The sequence below is a fragment of the Heterocephalus glaber genome, unplaced genomic scaffold, assembly GCF_053883595.1.
Source record: "Heterocephalus glaber isolate CG9 unplaced genomic scaffold, H.glaber_assembly_v1.0 deba00001444, whole genome shotgun sequence".
Classification (NCBI taxonomy): domain Eukaryota; kingdom Metazoa; phylum Chordata; class Mammalia; order Rodentia; family Bathyergidae; genus Heterocephalus; species Heterocephalus glaber.
The window spans coordinates 19,084,560-19,106,912 of NW_028258297.1; the positions used below are offsets into that span (position 1 = coordinate 19,084,560).

General features: G+C 39.5%; 2 protein-coding genes across 27 annotated transcripts in view; one reads left to right on the plus strand and one right to left on the minus strand.

Moving 5' to 3' along the window:
* Plekha5 (pleckstrin homology domain containing A5) overlaps positions 1 to 7,897 on the minus strand; it is a 231,805-nt gene extending 223,908 nt beyond the window's left edge. For 17 of the 19 annotated variants that reach the window (XM_004845798.3, XM_087213499.1, XM_021259124.2 and 14 more), the window contains exons 1-3: positions 7,660 to 7,897; positions 7,446 to 7,525; positions 5,340 to 5,397 (exon numbers count right to left, since the gene is read on the minus strand). In XM_004845798.3, coding sequence (XP_004845855.1) covers positions 5,340 to 5,397; positions 7,446 to 7,525; positions 7,660 to 7,751 — 230 coding nt within the window. In that variant the 5' untranslated portion in view covers positions 7,752 to 7,897. Of the gene's footprint in view, positions 1 to 5,339; positions 5,398 to 7,101; positions 7,319 to 7,445; positions 7,526 to 7,659 lie in introns of those variants that run through there. The other 2 variants (XM_087213500.1, XM_087213495.1) reach the window with 1 other exon arrangement.
* A 72-nt stretch (positions 7,898 to 7,969) lies between these two features.
* The window catches only part of Plcz1 (phospholipase C zeta 1), a 560,968-nt gene continuing 546,584 nt past the window's right edge, over positions 7,970 to 22,353 (plus strand). For 7 of the 8 annotated variants that reach the window (XR_015452165.1, XR_015452166.1, XM_087213511.1 and 4 more), the window contains exons 1-2: positions 7,970 to 8,243; positions 9,095 to 9,146. The gene's annotated coding sequence lies outside the window, so the exon portion shown is untranslated. The remainder of the gene's footprint in view (positions 8,244 to 9,094; positions 9,147 to 22,353) is intronic. The other variant, XM_087213508.1, reaches the window with a different exon arrangement.

Consider the following 22,353-nt stretch of genomic DNA (forward strand, 5'->3'; position numbering starts at 1 on the left):
TAGGCAATGCTTCACCTCCCAGCTTTATCCTCAGCCTCTGGGGACTCCTCCAGTCCTATCCTGATAAACTTTCAAGACTAGGAGCAGAAGTACCATGGGAGATACAACTAGAAGGAAAGGACACTGAGCAAAACTAAGTCATGGCCCTGGGGCTAAAAGAAGGGGAATGGAATTCCACAACAAAGTCTACTATGGCTGGAAATCCATCTTATTTCAACAGTTATTTGTGGTAAACTTTCCTACTCTGTCACAGCATACTGTACTTAATGAAAGTGTCATTTAAAAAAAAATTACATGCTTGTTTCATTTTTTTGGGTATTAATATCTGTTTCTCCCACTAGACTATAGGCTAAGAAGGTAGGGTACCTGCTGGGTGGTCCCCATTATATCCCCAGGCTCTTAGAACAATGTATGGCATTTACTAAGCACTCCTGAGTGAAGATAAAGGAATGACCTCGCCACAGAGCCTCTTGGGTGGGTTGAGCAAGCTTCTCTTTGTAGGTTCATCTACCAACCCTAACACCACAGAGTTGCATGAATACTACACCTTTAATCCTAAGCAACCAACTCCTGAAGGGACATATACTGTAGGACCTACTAGTGTACAATGTCCTGTATTTTTAGATACAAAGACGTTTTAGACCTTAATTTGAGTACTAATGACTAACAGTAAAGTTTTATGGCCTACAGAAAATAGGTCCTTAGCTTCTCAGAGCTTCAGTTTCATTAAAAAAGTGAAGGAGATAAAAAGAAAAAGGTAAGAAGACTATTGTGATGATTATATGAGTTCAATCCTACATCGAGGCGCCTACCACTAAATTAGTCCATGTTCCCTATACCACACTCCTTTTTAATACACTACATGTTTTTCTGTATATTACCAATTCCTTAAAGGCTGAGACCTGAACATAAAAAAGAAACTGAATGTCCACAAATTGTTCTTAGACATTCTATTGTTTCAGCAATCAAAATCTGTTATCGGGCCGGGGATTTAGCTTAGTGGTTTCACTGCCTGCTGTGCAAGCACAAGGACCCGAGTTCGATCCCCAGTACCAAAAAAATAAAAAAAAAATCTGTTATCATTATTGTAATATTAAGCTACAAAACAATTTTAAATATCAAATAGTTAATATATTCTAATGTTCTTAAAGTAGCTATGTATTGGTTTCCCCTGTATTCATTAACATTATTTAGAACTGTGATAATCTATGAACAAACATATTTTTTTTTCAACTCTTACCACCTTAAATGTCTATTTCATTCCAGAAAGCCCTTCATTATAGATACTCTGGAATTCTCAGCACACATTAGATTCAAACTATTGAAGACAATGAAATGAAACTTCATTAGCCAAAAACAAAACATTGTTTTATTTGCATATCTAAGAAATAATTTGATTTTCAGAACTTTAAATTTAAGAAAAAGGCCATATAAAACTACCTCACAAAACCTGCATGCTGTTTTACTACCATGAAAATATTGTTTTGATTCCTAGCCCTGCCACATAAAAAACAATGACCTTTAAATAATTGGAACAGTTTCTCACAATTCAGAGCATTGTTTTAAGATGTTTGGCACTTTAGGTTAACCACTGTAAAGCTTTGAAGCACTAAGGAATAGTCAGTGACATATCCATTTTAAACTGCTCTGACCTGTCATTACAGAGTCATTAAGCAGCATTTTCAAGTTGTAGGCAGATGGCTTTATAACTTTCAAATACAGTAAGACTATCTTCTGAACTTTTTGGGCTACCCTCTGATACCTAGTTAGAAAAGAGAATATTTAAAAAAGAACAAACGAACAAACAAAAGTTATAAAAAATAAACAGAAAATGAAATATTTAAAGCTGTCCTTTGTAAGTTACAAAATTCACTGATAACAATTTTCAGTATTATTCCTGAACATACAGCACGAACTGTTTTAAATGGCAGTATGGAAACCCAACAATCAAATTCAAACTGTGTGTATGTATTCACACATACAACACAAAAATAATTTGGAGGTAAGTTAGATTAAGATGCATGAAAATTAGTTTTTCTTATAAAAAATTAAAGTATGACAAACATTTGTCTTTAAAATTTTCATGTATTACCACTGTTTTGGTCAGTAGATGCAAAGTAAAATACCTTCTCTGTATTATCTATCTTGTTACCTAATTGTGGACTTATATTAAAAAACCAATTTTTAAGTGTGTAAAGTAAATTGATCATCTAGTTCTATACAACTCTTACTCTAATCAGGTTCTTTGTTGACTTTAAAATTATTATTGGTTTCCAGAAAGCTCTGCAGGGAAGCTAACAATACAAACACTTTACAAGGAAATGTTAAACACAAAAGACAGCAACAGAGAAAATGCACACAACTCTGGCACTACATACTTCACTTCTCTGAAGTTATCTATACAAAGCTTAAAGAAGATTAAAATAGTTTAGCTGGATAAGATAGCTACACAGATTTCCATCTTTCCTACATCATCTCCTCTTGGCACTGTGAATAAATTCATCATTTTCTAGAGTACTGTAAATTCCCAGAACAGAAAAAAATTGAAACAAAGTTATAAATGGGATGGTATTTAGAAGTTGATTTTCCAACTGGCCTATATGAAGATGTGAAGACTGGAGCTCCAAAGTTGTAAGAAGGTCAAGAACACAGTCCAGCTTTTATGTCTCCTCCATTACAATGTTTTCTTTACCTTAGGACCCATGAAAATCCAACCATCAATGCTAAAATATTCTCCAAATATAAATTCTACCTAGGACTGCACTATTTTCAGGAAAGGAATAATCTGAGAGTCCAAGGTACTTCACATTTGAGAACCAAAGCAGAGACAACTCAAGTTCTCTTAAGTCTCTGTTATTCTGGGAGCCTTCCAGAAAACAGGATCAGGGCTAGCCACAGACCAGCATGTCTTTTATGGGCCTCTGGTATTCCCATGTGAGCAAAGTCCACCCCCTGCCCACTCTATCACCTCCTTTTCTTATAAGGACCAATAACCTCTTTTCTTCATCTAAGAAAGAAACAACAAATGAAAACAGTCCACCAATATAATCACTTCCTTAGTTCAGACCACTACCTTTTCTCCCATGGTGAATATTCTAAATATAGTTCATGTTCCTGCTGCTTCTCACTGTGCTGTCTTTGAAGAATATAAGTTCCAAAGGCATGTTTCTGTTGTTTTATTACGTGGTGGGACAATGGAAGTAATAATCCTCTTGACTACTTCCCTGATTAAAATGACATCCAGACGATAATACATGGGCAAACATTCTGTAAAATTTTAAGATAAAAATAGTGCCTCTATCATATTAGAATGAGAAAGCATTCCTAATTATAATGCAAGTGTAGAGTTTCTAGGAAATGATAGCCCAAATTAGGGATTAACTAATCTCTAAAGAAACTATTCTTATGACACGACCCAGAAAGGTAAAGCAGTAGCATCTCACATTCAGCAAATCCTGTATTTTTAAATGGTTAGTTTACTTAAAAGAAGTTCAATGAGTGGTATTTCTACACTCAATTTTACAGTGAATTACTTTCGCAGTGTAACTTACTGTATTGCTACTTTTGGATACCATCATTAGCTATTAATACTACATGATTAAAACCTACTAGTTTAAAACTATTTTAAAGTAAAATTATTACAGCTTTCTTAATATTGCCCTAATTTTCCTAAGGAACTTACTTAAACATGGCGCTCAAAATTCTAATTTGTTGTTAAAACAAAAGAAAATCCAATAGAAATGGCTAATAAAACAAACAACTCAGTCTTTCAAACAGCTCAGTTCCAAATTAAAACATACACACTAAGCCTACATAAAATGACATTAGGTACTGTCAAAAAAACAATCATTCAACAATGTATACATCTACAGAAGTTAAAATAAACTGATGTGCTACCTACTGTTGTTAAATCAGCTAGACTTAATGTACAATTGTCGAAATTTCATTGAAAAAGGGAAAAAAGAAAAAAAAAAACTTTTTCTTTAGAATACCAATATTACATCCAAAAAGGGAAAACATACCTTTCATGGAAACAAAATTCATTTTAATTCAAGATGAAAACAATCACTAGAAAAATACTTGATGATTGCACTTTACTTCATTTTTTAGGGCATGGACTAACCTCCAAATAAGAAATTTAACAACCACAAAAATCCAGAGAAGGAACACACTAAAACAACACTCCATTCCTGTTTCTCACCTCTGCTTTCTCTAATTCTACATCTAAAAGCAACCATTCCTAATACCTATAAATATACTTTGACATTTTATATAAATATCCTTTCTAAAAAGCTTAGAGAATCATACAAGTAATTATAATTTAGTAGAACTAAGCATGATCAGTTGGTAAAATGTCACTTGGTAAAAATAACGTACTAGGCCCAATGAAATAAATGTACTTTCAGTTAGGCATGTTATTATTAATAAACTACCAAAATCTTTACCAAATTTTGTATTTCAGCATTCTCTTTCAAGACTCAGCTCCTTAAAATTATACCAAACAATTTTAAACAACAAAAACAAAGCTTTTAAACAGTTTCTAACTTAAAACAAAGACAAACTCATCTATATTTTCCCTTGGGAGATTAAATCTTTCCTATATATTGACTTCCAGCACTGTATCTTTCTCTACTACCAAGTTACACTGGAATAGAAATTAGTTCAATTAATAGAACTGGTTTTAAGGTTAGGAGTATCTAGTCATCTTTCCTCTTAAGTTCTACTAAAAGCCTTTTACTCAAACACCAGCACAATAGTGAAAGACAATCACTTAGACATATTTAAATAAACTGAAGTAAAATTATAAACTGCTGAACGAATACCTGTGGAATATTCACCATTTACTGCTGTTTGTTTTTACTTTCAGCTTTGTCACTGTTCATCAGATTGTACCTAGCTTTATATCACTTTTGCTACTTATTAACAGCTCTGGTCAAAATACAAATAAACAGAATTCACTTAAAAACAAAAGATGGTAACATAATTCAGATTTTCATTTGCTCTGTCAGTAAAATAATTACGGAACAAAATTTTGTCGCATAGCTAAAGACAAAAAACTATAATGCTCTACCCAGGAATATATAAAGAAGTACCAAAACTAAATGTGGCCATACATGATCTAATGTTGAAATCAATGAACCAATGAATACACAGGCAAATAACCTAAGAAAACTACAAATGCCATTTTTTCTCTCCGAATTCTAACACTATATAAAATAAAGTCTATATTATATATGATAAACCTTAAGAAATCATGACTATGTCTGGATATACAACCATTCAGCCAAAGAGTAATCACAGCATTTGAATTATCGAAGGAAAAAAATGGAAAAACTCACTTTATATAGTATCTTGCACCTTCAAAAGTATATGCTTCTTCCCAGCCAGTAGGCAAATCTAAAAAACAATTATAATTGCAATTAGTATTACTTCAATGGGAGAACAAAAAAAGTTTCAATCCATTTTAATTATTTTCATGATTAGCTACTTTCATTTAAGTAGGTTTCTAACTACGAAACAGTGGACTGGTCACAAAATTAACAGTAGATACATCATTTTGGGAAAGACTCCAAATCAAATTTAAAACCACCTCAAAAATGCCAACAATATTAGAGATTACAGTATCTGACATGATCTATATCCTTTAACGATCAGGGTGGAGAGGAACTATGCTCTGGTACCTAAAAAAGGCAAAGGATGATTTTCTTAATTCCAAGTAAAATACCTATCAATTTTGGCAAAACCCCCAAATTGTGCATAACAGGCAACATCTGCCTCTTTAAGATATATTGTGTCTATTTAGGATACTCTTTTTCAGCTACATAAATGAATCCATCTAGGACATGCCAAAGATAAAAAGGAAGAGCTTCTAAGTACTTAATTGGTGGAAAAGAAATCTGACAATGAATACTTCCATGGGTGTGTTTCCATGCCCTAGAAATGAAGTTTCAAGTAATAAACTTGGGAATGGTTGAGGTGAACAATGGCATCTTTCTGTGCTACATACATATTACTTTAAACGACAAGTGGTTTGGGTTTAATCATTAATACCTCTCCCAAAGAAGCCACTGATGTGTGCACAAAACCAGAGTCCAAGCAAAATAAACCAAACCAGAATAAAAAAAAAAAAAATCTATGTGAAAGCAATCAGGGCATCAAATTTTTCTGTCGCGTTGATGTCATCAATTCTGTGAGTGTAATTAGGGTACATTTATATTACACATAATCAAAAATAAGCATGAAATAACTCCACGAGATGATCAGGCTAAATAATTTTAACACCATACTGTCTTCTATGAAATAAATTTGTTATTGTCCATGAAAGCAATGAGGCCATCGAAGTTGAAATATGATTGCAAAACACCAAAAAGGGATACTGAAGCCAAAGACCGCACAGGGGAGCTAAGAAATATGACGGTGTATTAGTCAGAAGTGCCCGAAAAATGTAACCTCATCATGCTTGCTACACCAGCCTTCCCTTTCCTCCTCCACTTCTGTGCAAATTTGGACACATTAGTCATTTCACTGAACTCCAGTGTTTAATAGAAAAGACAGGTTTGTTCAACATCCTGGCAACTTTAAGAGACTCACAGAATCTCAGAGTTGGAGAGAAAGTACCCAGGAGGGCAGCTCCGTAGGACTGCTCCAACCCTCCTCACCTTTCGACCCAAAGTGTTCTCAAGCCTTCCCAATCACCAGAAACACAGGCCCGCCAGTTAAGAGAACACCTTACATTTCAGACAAACAAGTTCCACGAATGTAAACAAAGAATGACAAAAGAAAGCCAGACCAGCACAGAAATGACAAGGAGCCCTTCCTTCTCCAGCCCAACTCATGTTTGGCATTCAAGCGCGCCACCAACGCCACCAGGGAGATGCGTCTCCCCGCCGACGCCCTGCAACCGGGAGCCCCATCCACACCCGGGACACCCCCTTGCTCGCCCACCGCCTCCTAGAGCTGTGCAACCTCGCTGCCGATGCCGGGGACCCTGAACCCGGATCATGGGTGCGACTGCCTCCTCTGGCTCCGGCTGCTCCTCCTGCAGCAAGGAACCGTTCCCTGACACCCCCGAAGTACTCTCCTCCACCGCCAGCCACCTACCCACAAGTCCACCTGGGAGGAGGCGGCGGCGGAGGAAGCAGCCCGGTGGGAGGACGTGAGTACCCGGTGGCGGCGGCCAGGCAGGGTCCCGGGTGCAGGAGGCGAGTGGGTAAGGACTTGGTGAAGGTGGCCGAGGGGGAACTCGGGACCGGTCGCGGGCTTCGGAGAGGGCGTCGACCCTCCTGGGGCGTGGGGGCCCGGCTGGGCTGGGGAGAGGGCGCGGGGAGGGAGCGCCGTCTCCCGGCCGCGACGCAGGGGGCGCAGAGCTGCGTCGCAGCCTCGCGCGCCCCGCCGGGGACCCCGGCCCCGCTACCTGCCGCCCCCGAGGGCGCCGGCCCGGCTACCTGTGCTCTGCCGCCGGTGTCCGGTAACCACGGCCTCGCCGGTGACGGGGTGCAGCCAGGTGGTGCTCTTGGCCTCCTCGCTGCGGAGAGAAGGGGCAGAGACCCGGCGTGAGGGGCGCGGGGCGGCCGGGGCCACTGAGCCCGTCCCCCGCCCTCTCGTCAGCCTTCCGCACGACGCCTTCCGCAGCCCCGCGCCGCCCGCCCGGCTCCTCACTTGATGAAGAAGACGCGGCCGCCCCTGGTGATCCCGTAAGTCCAGGAGCGGGGCAGGGAGCAGATCCACTCCAGGGTGAGATCGGCCGCCATGTCTGATTCCCCAGCCGCCGCCGCCGCCTTCTCCTGCTGCCGCCGCGGCTGCCGAGGGAGGAGGCGCGAGCGAGCGAGAGAGCCGAGGGAGCGGAGAAGCGAGCACAGCCCGAGCGCGCCTCACGGCCCGGCGCGCCCCCGCGCGAGCCCTACCCCCTCGGGCGGCGCCCGCCCCGCCGCCCCGGCTGGGTCCGGCCCGCGTCGCCGCCCCTCGGCATCCTCGCGGCCGCCGACCCGCCGGCCCGCCGCGCGCGCTCGGGGGAGGGGCGAGCGCAGGCCCCGCCCCTGCCCTGCCCTCCGCGAAGGTTCCGGGATCGATCAAAGCCGGTCCTCCTCTAGGGTTTCGCCCGCGGGCGGCCCGGCGCTTCTCGCGCTTCAAAGGCGGCGCCGAGATCCCAGCGCCCCCGACTTCGCTCCTCTCAGACCGACAGAAACGCAGCATCCGAGCTTTGTTTTATGAAAGCTGTTGTATAGCCAAGAGATTTTTCAAAGGTATATATGTCGTTTTTAAAAATACCTTTTTAAATTAAAGCACACGGAAGGCTTTTCCTGTTTGTATATGTGCTAGACATCAAAGGTTTAACGAGTTACTGTGGGCCCGTGAAATAGGAGTGGATGCGGACTTGACAAAACAAGTTTTTCTTTTCCTAGGCCCCTTAGGTCGTATGATGTTTTATAAAACAAAACCAAAAAAACAAACAACCCCCCCCAAAAAACACTGCACCTGGTTCTCTTTAAAAGGAAGATTTATTATCAATCAATAAAAAAGATTGATTATCAATACGGATTTCTGCTTTCTCTTGTCCCATATCACAACAGCAGCTTGCTTTACAGAGTCCTTTCCATAGTGTACATTTGTAAATCGTTTACATTTGTAAACCCTATTATTATAACTCCCATTTTACAGATGGGGAAAATGAAGTTGAAAGAAACCATGTGATTTGCCCACGTTCATAGCGGTCAGTGGCAGAGCCTGGATCCAAACTGGTTGTGGGATTTCAAAAGTCTGTGTAACCACCCTGCTGAACTGTACTGCAGACTTAAAAGACTGTCTTGCTCTGCCCTTTAATTCTATGAACAAGGGTATATAGGATATCACGGCAATGTCCCTGAGCACTCCCCAAAAAATGCTATACTTGCCTTCTCTCTGGTCCTCCACCACAGCTGGAATTGCTTATGCATCTCTGCAGCAGCATGACTCATTCCGACAGAAGACACAGTTCAGCGATAGTAGTACTACTGTATATTCTTGTAGCACATTTTTTCTGACCAGTTTGGGTGCTTCTGAAGCATTACCTTATTCATCTTCCCAGTAACTCAAATACTGTTTCTCATCATTTCAGGAAACTAAGGCACAGAAAAGGTAAATGACCTTGGCCAAAGCCCTATCCGGTGGTAAGTCAAGTGGAGTGTGGATGAGAATGCAGTTTGATGGGACTCCTCTCCGATACTCTGATTCCCCAAGGCCTTCCTGCCTTTGGTGAAAGGGAGTCTGCAATTACTGCTATAATTTGCCTGTCCATCTGCTTACAGGGGGGGAAAATAACATTGCTTTAATGTTTTGTCTTTTTGGTTCCTTTGCATTCTCCTATTTCATTTCACTGCTTATTGCTTCTTGACATCTTATCTCCTGCCCAGTCTCTGGAAAAAATGACTTTGTTTTAATCAATGAATAACTAGCCGGAAATATTCCATATTACCATCACTCGTCACTGGATATAACAGCAAGAAAATCAGGAGCTGTCGACTTTATAGTGTGCTATGATTATAAATAAAAACACCTAAAGTAAATCTTTTTAATATAACAAGTTTAGAAATCTTGTTAGTCCAGCTGTTATATTTGAATGTTTGTATACTACTGAGAAGCCTGTAAGTTGGCCATATACAGTGCCATACTGGGATTCCTTCTAGCTCTCAATCTTTGTCTATTACAAGATTCATTCGTTCAAGATACACTGTATTTCAAAAAACAAGGGAGACTCATTTAAAATACATAGCTTCAGAGTGCTCAGATTGTAATCTAGAATCATAAGTACAACTGTAAAATATCTTCCTAAATTTAAGAAAAGCAGCAAATAAAATACTTGGTAGCATATGTGCATAAGAGACATGCTTCTGATTTTGGGAAATAAGCCCATATGACTATGAAAACCTTATATGTTAGAAAACTGGGCACTCTAGTTTCTCCCCTAAATGAATAAAATTTTAAGTTTAAAAAAAATCTCTCTAGAATACCCGTCTTTGTATATCTTTACCAGATCTATTTTATCCTGCCATTTATACACACACACACACATACATAGACACAGACACACACACACACACACATACACACACACACACATCTCCTTTGTAGGAGAGTAGGAATCATGACTTTCCTATCACCAAATTACCACAAACTTGAGCCAGCGCTGGAATGGTTGGTGAATTTAATTTTCTTTCCGATGCTTGGACCTCCCCATGGAGTTATTTCCCAATAATGTATCCTGTTTTTAGCCCCCTATACCTCTTCATGACAGACTCAGACCTAAACTCATCTCTAACCTCTGCTCTTCATTGTACTTTTTTCATATTCCCATCCTATGAGTCTATTCAGTTTCTTATGTCATAATCTGCCTTAGGAGAAGAAGTATTATCCTGTGACTCTCAGAGCTGCTTTGGAAAAAAGGGGAGGTTTAAAAAGTACTAAGCACTAAAAATAAATGTCACTTTCCCCATATTTAGAGGACAATCCTTGTTCTAAAAAGTGTACAGTTCAAATAAAGCAGAAAGATACACACGATGACAAGGAAAACTCAAGACTGTTTCCTAAAATACGTGAAAGGAAGGAGAACAAGGTGACATCTTAGAAAACAGTGAATCAATTTTTTTCCCCTCTTTTAAAAGGAAGGAAAAAAGTGTGAGACAAGGTGGAGAAAATGGCTCATGGGAGAGAAAATAATTTTTTACTATTAAGAAACATCACTATTCTTACATATTAATATTTATTAGACTCTACCAACAAGGGACTAAAGGTGTAGGTTTATGGTAGACCTTGCCTAGCTGTGAGGCCCCTGGGTTCCATCCCCAGCACAGCAAAAACAAACAAAGCTATCAATAAATCTCGTGACTTTTATTCCTTTCCAAATGTGTTTGTGACACTATGTACATATATGTGTTACATTATTAGGTCACAAAATAAAGAGCATTCTCTGTTTTCATGAAAATATTTTTGGGAAAACATAGGTATAAACAGTTTTTTAACTTTTAACTAGTCAACTGCCAAGTGGTGTAAGAGATATATACCAGAAAAGGTCTCTATTGAAGGACAAAACACATGGTTCCTTCAGCTTAGTAAAAATCAAGGCAGAAAGGGAAAAGACTGAGGTCTAAGGTAGGGGGAAAAACAATACATGTATGTCAGTTTATAAGGGACTTTTTTTTTCTGTGAAGAAGTAAGCCAATACAGAGTCACAGATAAAATGATTAAGTTCATTCATTCAGCACCATGTATGGGGTCCTTACTGGGTACCAGCATTCTGTTGGGTGATAGGGACTGAAAGTTCTGGCTAGCACTGGGCAGTTTAGAAAGGGAGATGGAGCTTCAAATCTGTGAGTATAAGATGGGAAGCAGCGTCTCTGTCCCTGTCATAAAATAGAAACCTTCTGTAATAATTGTGTGCCAAGGATATCATGTGACCCATTCAAGGTCTGTCTCCAGCGACAGCCTTTTTTATTGTTGATGTTTTGGAGAGCTCTTTAATTATGAAAGGAAAATTGGACAAGATGTGTAGCAGCTCTGTTTTTATTCTGCTGCTGACTGATCCCTCTGCTGCCTCGGGTTCTAGACTAAATTTAGGACATCGCCTGAGGGCTGGAGAGTAAGAGGGAAGGAAACAGGTCAACCACAGCTTCAAGGAGTCGCCATCTGAACCCTTGGACTTGCTCCTCTTACTTTACCCCAGTCAGTAAAGCTGCAGTTATCTACTTCTGTTTTAAAATCAAGATTTGAAGGGCGGGTCAGGGATTTAGCTCAGTGGTTCTGCCCCCTGCTTTACAAGCACAAGGTCCTGAGTTTGATCCCCTGTACCCCAAAAAGGATTCAAGGGGCAGAGAATTAAGAAGTGTGTTATAATGCAGGGGCAGAGCATGGGGGTGGGGTGGTGGGTGTTGAGTAAGGACTTTAGCTGAATTTGTTTTTCAGTGCTGAGAAATAAAGCTCAAGCCCTCACACATGCTAGATAAGCACTCCACCACTGAGCTACCTACATCTTCAGCTGTCTACTTATTTCTTGGGACAATTTTTTTTTTTTTTTTTTTTTTTTTTTGGTACTGGGAGTCAAACTCGGGACCTTGCACTTTCGAGGCAGGCACTGGAACCACTGAGCTAAATCCCCAGCCCCGAGCTCTCTACTTATTTCTTTCTTTCCTCTTCCCTTTCTTTTTCCTTCCTTGTGATGGGTCTTGCAAGTTGTCCAGGCTGGACTCAAACATGTGATCCTCCTTCCTTGACCTCCAAAGTAGCTGGGATTACAGGCACGTGCCACCACACCAGGCTTTTGGCTGAATTTCATACTTGGCCTTGCCATTAAATGGTATGACTTTGGACAAACCAGTTAACTTCTGCTTCCACTTAGACCTCCGGATCTTTATCTGTACTGTGAGGGCATTGGTCCATTTAAGACATTATGTATGACTCTTTCCCCTGAAATCCTGTGCTTTTTATGAGGTGAACACTCCTGTGACTAAAGTTGGGTATGTTTTGTTACAGTGAACAGACAGTTAATTAGATACCTGCTCTATAGACTTGTTTGGGATGTTGTGTCACACAGGTAGCTTGTTAAAAATGTTTGAAAGAGCAATTTACAGTTTTTTCACATGCACTATCATAGTTAAGTTGTACAGAGGGCTCTGTAACACAACATTTGCATAGAAGCAAAAAAATGGGCTCTAAGGAGATATTATATGATGTAGACACAGAGTGGCAGCCTCAGAGTTTAAACCTGGGCTTTCAGATATTAGATTTCCTGTTCTGTCCACAAGGTGTTCCATTCCCTTCTCAAACCTGCTTCATGCTCTGAGTCTCTTTCCTTACCCACAGCGACTCCCCTACCTACTGAGGTTGGCATGTGCTCTTACCACTTCCTGCACCTGCTCCTCCGGGTTGACAGGATCCCCCTATGGGCTACCAAACTGTAGTAGATCTTTTCCATTCCAAGCTTTCAGGATCTGCTGTATTCACTAGTCACCACTGTTACTCCTTAAAGTTCTCTACTTTTGGGTTTCATGGCACCACTTCCTTGTAATTCTTTTCCTATTCTTTGGGCAATATTTCCCCAAAATTGGTTCTATCTGGAAATCATTGGGGGAGCTTCTTTAAGAATCAATTCCCCAGACCATTTAACCAGAACCTCTGAGGTTAAATCAAGGAACAACATTTAACAGGCACTTTGGTGATTCTTATGTACCTTAATGTCTGAGAACCACTGCTCAGAATGGTAATCATTCCTAATCTATATGCCCAAACTTCTGAGTTTTGGATCATATCAAATTTCTTTGTAGGCCTATTTAAGTACTTAAAACTTAACATACCCAAACAAGTCACTTTTCCTCCAAACACACCATCCCATGTATTACCCTGTTAGTGAATGGTACCAGCATCCAACCAAAGGCCCATATCAGAAACTGCAGAATCATTCTTCCACGACTAGCTCGTCAATAAGTTGCACTAATTATACATTCAATATATCACAAAGTTCTCTTTCTTATTCCCACATCCTAATATGAGCACTCGTGACTGCCAAAGGATAATCTTTTAAAAAATGCAAATCTGAGTATGTTCCTTTCTTGCCTAAAATCCTTCCGTGACTCAAAAAGCTTAGAGGAATAAGATCCCAAGCCTATTGCTTCTCATTTGAGGACCTACCTGATCGGAGACCTGCCACCCTACATGTTAGCCATTCGGGATAGCCTATAGTTCTCTAAACATGCCAGGCTCTTTCAAGACTCTACATGCCACTCTCTCTCTCTCTCTTGCTTATTATCTAAAAACACTCCTATTAATGTTTAAATTTCTTTTTTTTTTCTGGTACAGGGATCGAACTCAGGACCTTGCACTTGCAAGGCAGGTGCTGTGCCACTGAGCTAAATCTCCACCCCAGTGTTTAAATTTCTAAAGTTACTTCTGCTAAGAAATCATTCCCAATTCCTTTGGACCAACCTACTTAGTACCTCCATACTCTTATATCTTCTCTTCTGAATTAATATTGTATATTCTCTGCCTTAAACTTATTAAATAAGACATTTTATTTATCCTTACCACCTAACATTCAATAAATATTTCTAAATGAATAAATTATAGTACTCTCATTTACATAGTGCTCCATATTTTGCAAAATATTCCATATTTGATTCTTATTTCTGTTTGTATTGCTGCAACCTTCCATGAGTCATACTTCTATCCTTTCTTGGATTTAACACTCCCTTAGCTTTTTTTTTTTCCTTTAGCTTTTTATAGATGATCCCATATAGAAGAGGAAAAAGTGGAAGGGGCCCAAGAGCAGCTTAGCAGTGTATGAAAATAGCTATTTCTATAGTGCTGTCTACCTGGCTTAAAGAAGACTAAAGATTTGTAGTTATTTTGAGTGAGACATTGAAGAACAGAAAGAATCCAACACTACCTTTACTTTGTTAAAGGAGTCTATGGATACTTTCTTTGAAAATGAATTCTTCCTAGAGAAAGTACTATTGATACAAAAAAAGTCATACCTAGAAAATTAAATACTATAGCTGAATGAATTTGGGAAAAATATCATATAAATTTGTAATCATTAATGCTATGTAGCTATAAGTGGTAAAGGTTATCATAACTCATGCTGTATCAGTCAGTTTCACATTATTGTAATGAAATACCTGAAGTGATTGACTTAGGATAGGTTCATTTCAGCTCCTAATTTTGAAGGTTCCAGTGTGAGATCCAGCAGACCCATTACTTTGGACCTGTGGTGGGGGTGGTGAATGTCAAGGATGGGAAGCCCATGACAGAGCCAGCAGCTCACACAATGAACCAGGAAACGAAAGAGAAAAACTGTATTCCCTCTGACTTAAGAACTCCCACATGCTGGCACCTCCCAGAGTCTCCACCACCTCCCCAGGACAAAGCCTTTAGGATCCTGGGCGTTGTCATCCATCGAAACCATAGCACTTGCCCTAAGCCCAAAGGATAAATGAAGGAGATTCATTTTTTCCTTCATGGCTGGCATTTTGCATAGCACATGGGTACTCTCTAAATAAACTCTTTTACTTTGATGTTTTGGATCACTACTTGCTGAAAATAAAGCAGTGTTTCCCTATCTGGCAATTCATATGTTTTTATAGAAAATTATGTACATACATGTTTATATGCATACATTTACTTTTTAAGCAATTTCCTATGTTTCCAAGTCAATGTTTAATTCAGTTACATGTGGAATTATATAAATAATAACCTAAGAGAGAATATCAGTAGTTAATTGTAATATATCATGGAGCCCAAATTAAGGAAAACGTACTGCAAATGCAAATTTTTGCATTATCATAGGCACTGTCTTGTGCATAGTTTGTATTGAACAAATGTTTAGTAATTGAATGAATCATAAAATAACAGGCATAATTCTGGGGTGGAAAGGAGGCTTTTTAGAAAAGCTTTTCTATTTTGTATACATTTTTTTCTCAAAACCAAGCAGTTGTGTGCTCAGTTGTCTTATCTGTTGAATTGCTGATCTGAAGAAAATACATGTTTGACCTAAGAAAATCAAGAAAAAGTTATGAATAACTACAATAAAATGTGAACAGATTTAAAATGAAAAGGACTGAGAAAATGAGTCCTATCAGCTTAAATTTTACTCTTTTTCCTTGTTGTGTGGGGTGACAGAGGAAAGGGAAGAGCTTGAGCTGTGTGGAATCCATTTTAGTGGAAGCCCCATACTCTACTGCTAGAATTTTGTGAATTAGGCCTGGGATCAATACTGGTTAGAGAGTATGTAATTCTGTTTCAATTGTGTCATTCTGAGCCCAATTTCACCATTTTGTACAGTGGATAGAATTAGCTATGTATGTGGACTGGGGTATAGCTCAATTGCCTAGCATACCCAAGGCCCTGGGTTTCACACACGCACACATACACACACACACATACACACACACACACACACACACACGTTAACTATGTGTGTTTTTTACAAGAATATTTTTTAGGGGGGCAGGAATTTAGCTCAGTGGCACTGCGCCTGCCTCGCAAGCTCAAGGTCCCGAGTTCAATCCTCAGTACCCCCCCCCCAAAAAAAAGAAAGAAAAGAAAAAGAATATTTTAGGGGAATTATCTTTTTGGCAATCTTGATCAAAGGGTGATTTTGAAATGATTTATGAAAAGTTGTCATACCATTTATCATTGACAAATGCAGTTAATTTTAAGTTTGCCCGCAATATGTAGCATGTTCAGAAGATCAGATGATATTCTACGTTTTGGTGAAAGAAAAGGTTCACTTGTGTTCATAAGCAAAACATTTTTTTTTGTTTGTTTGTTTTGTTTTTTTGGTACCAGGGATCGAACTCAGGTCCTTGCTCTTGCTAGGCAAGTGACAGAACCACTGAGCTAAATCCCCGGCCCCATAAGCAAAACATTTGCTGCTCAATGTTTTGATAGCTGACAAAGTTCTCTGTCTGCTATTACTCTATGATAATTTTGTTGTATTTGATTAGAGATCATTTATTTTGTAATTTATTTATTCCAACAATTCAAATAATGAATGTATACTTGGAGAATATATATATATATATATCCTTAAGGCATTCCAGTCAAGCTGGAATGACCAAGAATAGGAAAGACAGAAACAGACATTTATTGTATCAGCAATAAATGGCACAATAGATATTATACAAGATGGAAGGTGAAAGCTTATAAAAACAAAAAGTCACAGACTGTGAGGAGAGGTGGTTAGGAAAGCCTTCCTAGAGAAAGTAGTATCAGAGCTGCATTATTAATTAACAATACCTTTATAGGTATTTTTTGAAATTGGCAAATTATACCTTGACTATCTCTGCTTTCTTCCCTTTCTCCTTCAGCTCATTAGGGTCCTAGATATAAGAGGCCTAGGCTCATGGATCAGAAATTGCTGATTGTTTACCCTAACACTGCTTCTTCCCTATAAGACTCCTTTTGATTTTTAGCTGGACACCTTGATGTTTGAACTAAAGACATATTTTTCATACTCGTATCTTCGTGTACCTACTTGTGAGTTTGGGCTTGGGTTCTGGTAACCAAGAACTGAGAAATGAATGTCAGGGTAGGGGAAAGGTCCTTAAAAGATTGGCAAACCTTTGCTCCTGCTTCCTTCTGGTTCCCCTATCTGCTGCTTGGAATTAGACAGGCGACTGCAACTGCATCCTGGCTGATGAGGACAAGGGCCACATCCTAAGGATAGCAGAGCAGATTTCTGGACACAGCCCACTACGAACTTTAGGCAGCAGAGCCAACCCAGTAACTCTGGACTGCTTCCTTCAGACTCACAAGTGAAGGACAAATCAAATTCTATTTTGATAGAGCCAGTGCTATTTTGGGGGCATTTGCTACTCTCAGTTGAACCCAATCTTTTTTTTTTTTTTTGGTACCAGGGATTGAACTTGGGTCCTTGCACTTGCACAGCAGCAGCAGCAGCAGCAGCAGCAAATCCACTGAGCTAAATCCCCAGCCCCTGAATCCAATCTTATTTGGTGCATTTTGTCTTGTTCACTGGCTCTTAGTAATATCCCTTTTACCTGTCAGATTCTCAGTACTTTTTTTTCCTTTAATGAACGAATGAATTCTCACACACACATTCAAAATCACGTACATAAAATTGAATACCTACCTCCCAAACTCCTGACTCTTAGATGAACTCCTCTCTTAGATGAACCGGATTTCCCCCATGCTTGCCTTGTTATATTCTGACAGGGAGGCAACCTTTCCAAAAGCTTCTTTAACTCTTTCTTGAAATCAGACTGTTTGCTTCTTTGGTATCTTATTTTGAACCATAACAGGCAAAAGTTAATTGACTCTCCGAATCCCCATTCTACTCTACTGTCTTCATACATTACATGTTGTCAATATGTATCATGTGATTGCAGATAGCCAAACTTACAGAAAACTTGAACCAAAATAGATACCTTTGCCAACTGTGCAGTGAAGGACATACATTGTGCTTATGTTCTGGTTACCCAGCTCTTAGAGGAACAGAACATCAACAATGCTATTATTATAAAAATTCTCCCAAACATACTCTCTAGCCATGCACCACTAATAATAATTATCAGAGGTAAGGCAACATTGTCAAGAATATTTATACCATAGAGTTTGTTGTATATATAGTGAAGTCTAAAGAATAAACTTTTTTTTTAGGAGTAAACATTTTAAAAAACATTTTAAAAAATGCTTCCAGATTGTTTCAGTCCATTACATGGCACTGCCTTTTTATTAAACCTTTTGAGCTGTAGCAAAGAGCATTAGAGCCAGAGATCTAAGCTTTAACATCTTGAAATAGCTTGAACTGCTCAGATATAAATGTTTTAAAATAGAGATGGCGTTTTTCTAGATTGGAGAAGGAAAGGTAATTTAGATGAGTAGTAATTTACATGCTGTTCCTATCTCTGGGCAGCTTGCTGAGTTTTTTTTCCTTTATAGTCCATTTCTTATTTTCATAATGATTACTTAAAAATAAATCCAGAGTGGCATTTGTTCCCTTCTGAAGTAGTTGTATATAAGAATTGTGCTCTATGAAATTATACTTAGTTTGGGCATGGAGATGAGTTGTTTTGGAAACAGTTTAAGAGGGAAAAAAGAAGAGAAAGAGAATGGACCCTACTATACAGTACCAAGATTCTTATTTTCTTTTTTCCTTTTTTTCTCTTTTTGGTACCTGGGATCGAACTCGGGTCCTTGCGCTTGCGCAGCAGGCGGTGAAACCACTGAGCTAAATCCCTGGCTCTAGATTCTGATTTTCTGTGAGTTGATGCTTAGAAATTTAAAATGACTTTATGAAGTCTTTCTTTATTTTGTGTTCAATACCTTCCTTAGAGGAAATTGTATTGGACAATTGTTGCTTTTCACACATGAAGAATTTGTCATCAGGAGAAACTATCTCCCTTCCAGTCCTTCATACATCAAGGTTAATGGTTGTAGTGCTACATGCATGAGTTTAATCCCATGAAATCAGGAAGCAGAATTAGAAGGGATAGGCTGAGGAATGCCACTGATGGAGATAGGTTAGAGAAGAGATGAATGTTTCACAAAATGATCTTCATTAAGCAATTAGAATGCCTCTCAAAATGGTGCCAAGATACCTAAATTGTAGCCTCTTGTGTAGAATACAGGAAAAACTCACAGAATTAGAATTGCCATGACTTGGATTTCTTCCTTTTCCATGTTGTTGTTTTTTTTTTGGTACCGGGGATCGAACTCGGGTCCTTGCTCTTGCGCAGCAAGCAGTGAAACCACTGAGCTAAATCCCCGGCCCCTTTTTCCATGTTTTTATCTATGGATGAGGAAGTAGAAGCAGGACTGGCTCCATAATTTGCATAGTACACGAACATGTTGGACCCCTTGCTCAGAAATTATTAGGCCTTTCAAGATGGCGACTGTGGAGGATGAAATCGTTACAGGATGTTCAGGGCCCTAAGTGCCCACCCCTGACGCCAATCCCAAGGGGGCAGGTTTGATTATTTGCCCAAGGTGACAAAACTGGTTAGGAGGAGATAGACTCCTCATTCCTTGTTTCTCTGTCTGTCTGTTTCTCTCTCCTCATCATTTCTCTATATCCACTTCATGATTAGCTTAGAAGAATATATATTAATGAATTCATTCTTTACTCAATGTTCCTTGAACTGAGACTGTGGTAGGCACTGTAAGAAGAATTAGGGAAACAATTATAGGACACAGTTCCTTTCCTTAAGTATCATAAGCACTGGTTGTAGAAAAAAAGCCTTGAGGGGAAAAAACACCTATTTCTATGTAGGTTGTGAAGAAGAGAGATCTCTTGTTTCCCACCACTAAGAGTTAAATAAGTACTAATAGGTATTAATTTTTTTTTGGTACCTGGGATGGAACTCAGGACCTTGTGCTTGCTAGACAGGCATGGTGCCACTGAGCTAAATACCCGGCCCAATAGGTATTAAGTTTTTGGAGGGCAACTTAGCCACATGAGACAAATGTCTTAAAATGGGCACAACCTTCCAAAATAACACTTATTAGAATTTATCCTAATGTGGAATATACATGCAGTGGAATGTAGATGGCTGATGGCTGCTATGAGTGGGCTACCTTTAAAAACATAATGCAAAGTGAAGTATGTTAGACACAAGAGGACAAATATTTTATGATTCCACCTATATGAAGTGCCTGGGATATGCAGATTCATTCAGACGGGAAATGCAGGGTCTGGGGCTGTGGCACATGGATGGAGTCCTTGCTTAGCATGCGTGAAGCCCTGGGTTGATCCCCAGCACCGCAGAGAAGGAGAGAAGAAAATGTGATAGAAGTTGCCAGCCGCTGGAGGAAGAGAGGAACTTGGAGATGTTTCATGGGGAGTGTTTCTGTTTGGGATGGTGAAGAGCTGGAAATGGATAGTGGTGGTGGTTGTACCACAGAGCTGATGTACGTAATGTCACTGAATTGTGCATTTAAAATAGTAAATTTTTGGGCTGGGGATTTAGCTCAGTGGTGCCGGCGCCTGCCTGGAAAGCACAAGGTCCTGAGTTTGATCCCCAGTATCAAAAAAAAAAAAAAGTAAATTTTCATGTATGCACTTTTGGGGATCAAACTCTGGCCTTGTACTTACTAGGCAGATGCTCTACCTAGCGTTCATCCACATCCCCACCCCTATATATCTTACTATGACAAATATACACATTAAAGAAATAAAAACACTAATAGTATTTAACCCCACATAAATTTTTTAAAAGATCATAGATAACCTCATACCAGAAGCAGCTTTTGGTTTTTTTGTTTGTTTGGTTTTGGTTTGGTTTTGTTTTTGTAGATGGCATCTCCTTATGTCATTCAGGCTGGCCTTGAATTCACTGTGTAGCCCAGGCTGGCCTCAAACTTGTGGCAATCCTCCTGCCTCAGCCTCCCATGTGCTGGGATTACAGGGATGTGCCACCATGCCCATCTTGGCTCTTGTTTTTGAGTGTGCATTTTTAAAAGTTTTTCTGAGCATGTAACTCAATTTTACCTTGGTTTCAAATTTCAAGATTACTCAGTTCTTCCAATTCCTGAGCAATCAGAGCCAGTCTACTAAACACTCTGCAGGGGAAAAATGTTCCATGCTGTTAACCAAAGCTAAACAGAGTCTTTAATAAGTCAGTTTAAAAAAATTTGAACAGTGTATGTGAGCCTTTTTCAGTGAAAATGACTACAACTCTTTTAGCATCTCCTCACCCAACATTTCTTGGTATGCTCTTGGGGAAATGATGCTAATCAGTCACCTTCGAGGTGTGTTTTGAGGATTAGTCTCCATGATTGATTCATTCATTCATTAATTCAGTTCTCCTGTCATTTGTTCATTATTTTATTCTGTCATTTATGGAGCAATCTAACATTCATTGAGTACCAACATTGTAGTAAATGCTATGTTAGGTGCCCTTCAGTGTCCCCAGTGAGCTTCCAGCATGTAGACAAGAATAATCTGAAATTCCTTTCATTTACCATTGCCAGTTATCTGGGAGTCTATCCAGTGAATGACTTCACTTGTCTTGCTGGATCCATCTCATTTAGCTTTGTGAAAGAGATGGGAGAACAAAAGCTTCTCAGGTGGGGTTGGTCAGATCTGGACGTGGAAGGAAGATCTTTTCTTTTCCCGTTGCCTTACGGATCTTTTATTCTTTGCCCTCAAACAATAGGGTGATGGCTTTCTTTGCCACTGCCATGGTTCATACCACAGAACCATCTCTGCCATCTCGGTTTTTCATCTGGGGTCTCTAAGCCAGAAAAATGAGGTGTACTGTCACTTGGGACTCCTCTGGAATCCTATCTTTCCAAGAGAGGAATCTCCGTGGCTGGCTTATTCATGCATTTATCATAAATAAATGGTGTATCTCCTAGTGCCTGTAAGGCTTTGTTGTTCTTGTTTTGTTGTTTTGAAATAGGGTATCACTTTTGTAGTTCAGGCTGGCCATGAACTCGCCACAATCCTCTTAAATACTGGGATTAGAATTACAAGCATGTACCACCACACCTGGCTAAAAAAAATTTTTTTAAACCACACACTATAGCTACAAAAATTTTTTTTTCTTTGACAAGAAAAACCAGACACACACAAGCTTAGTAAAGATCCACTGGGATAGTGATATGCTATCACTAGACATTTATAATTAGATATTTATAATTCAGTTATAGAAATTATAAATATTGAATGTTCATTATGTACCAGGCATTGTTCTATGTGCATTAGATGTATTGAGTTGTTATATATCCATAAGAAACCAATGACAGAGTTGCTTACATTGGCCCATGCGGAGATAGATGAATGGGCCCAAAGTTACACCAGTGATGGCAGAGCTGGGATCTGGGCCAGGTGCTCTGGGTGCAGTGTTGGTGTTCTGCTCATCTCCG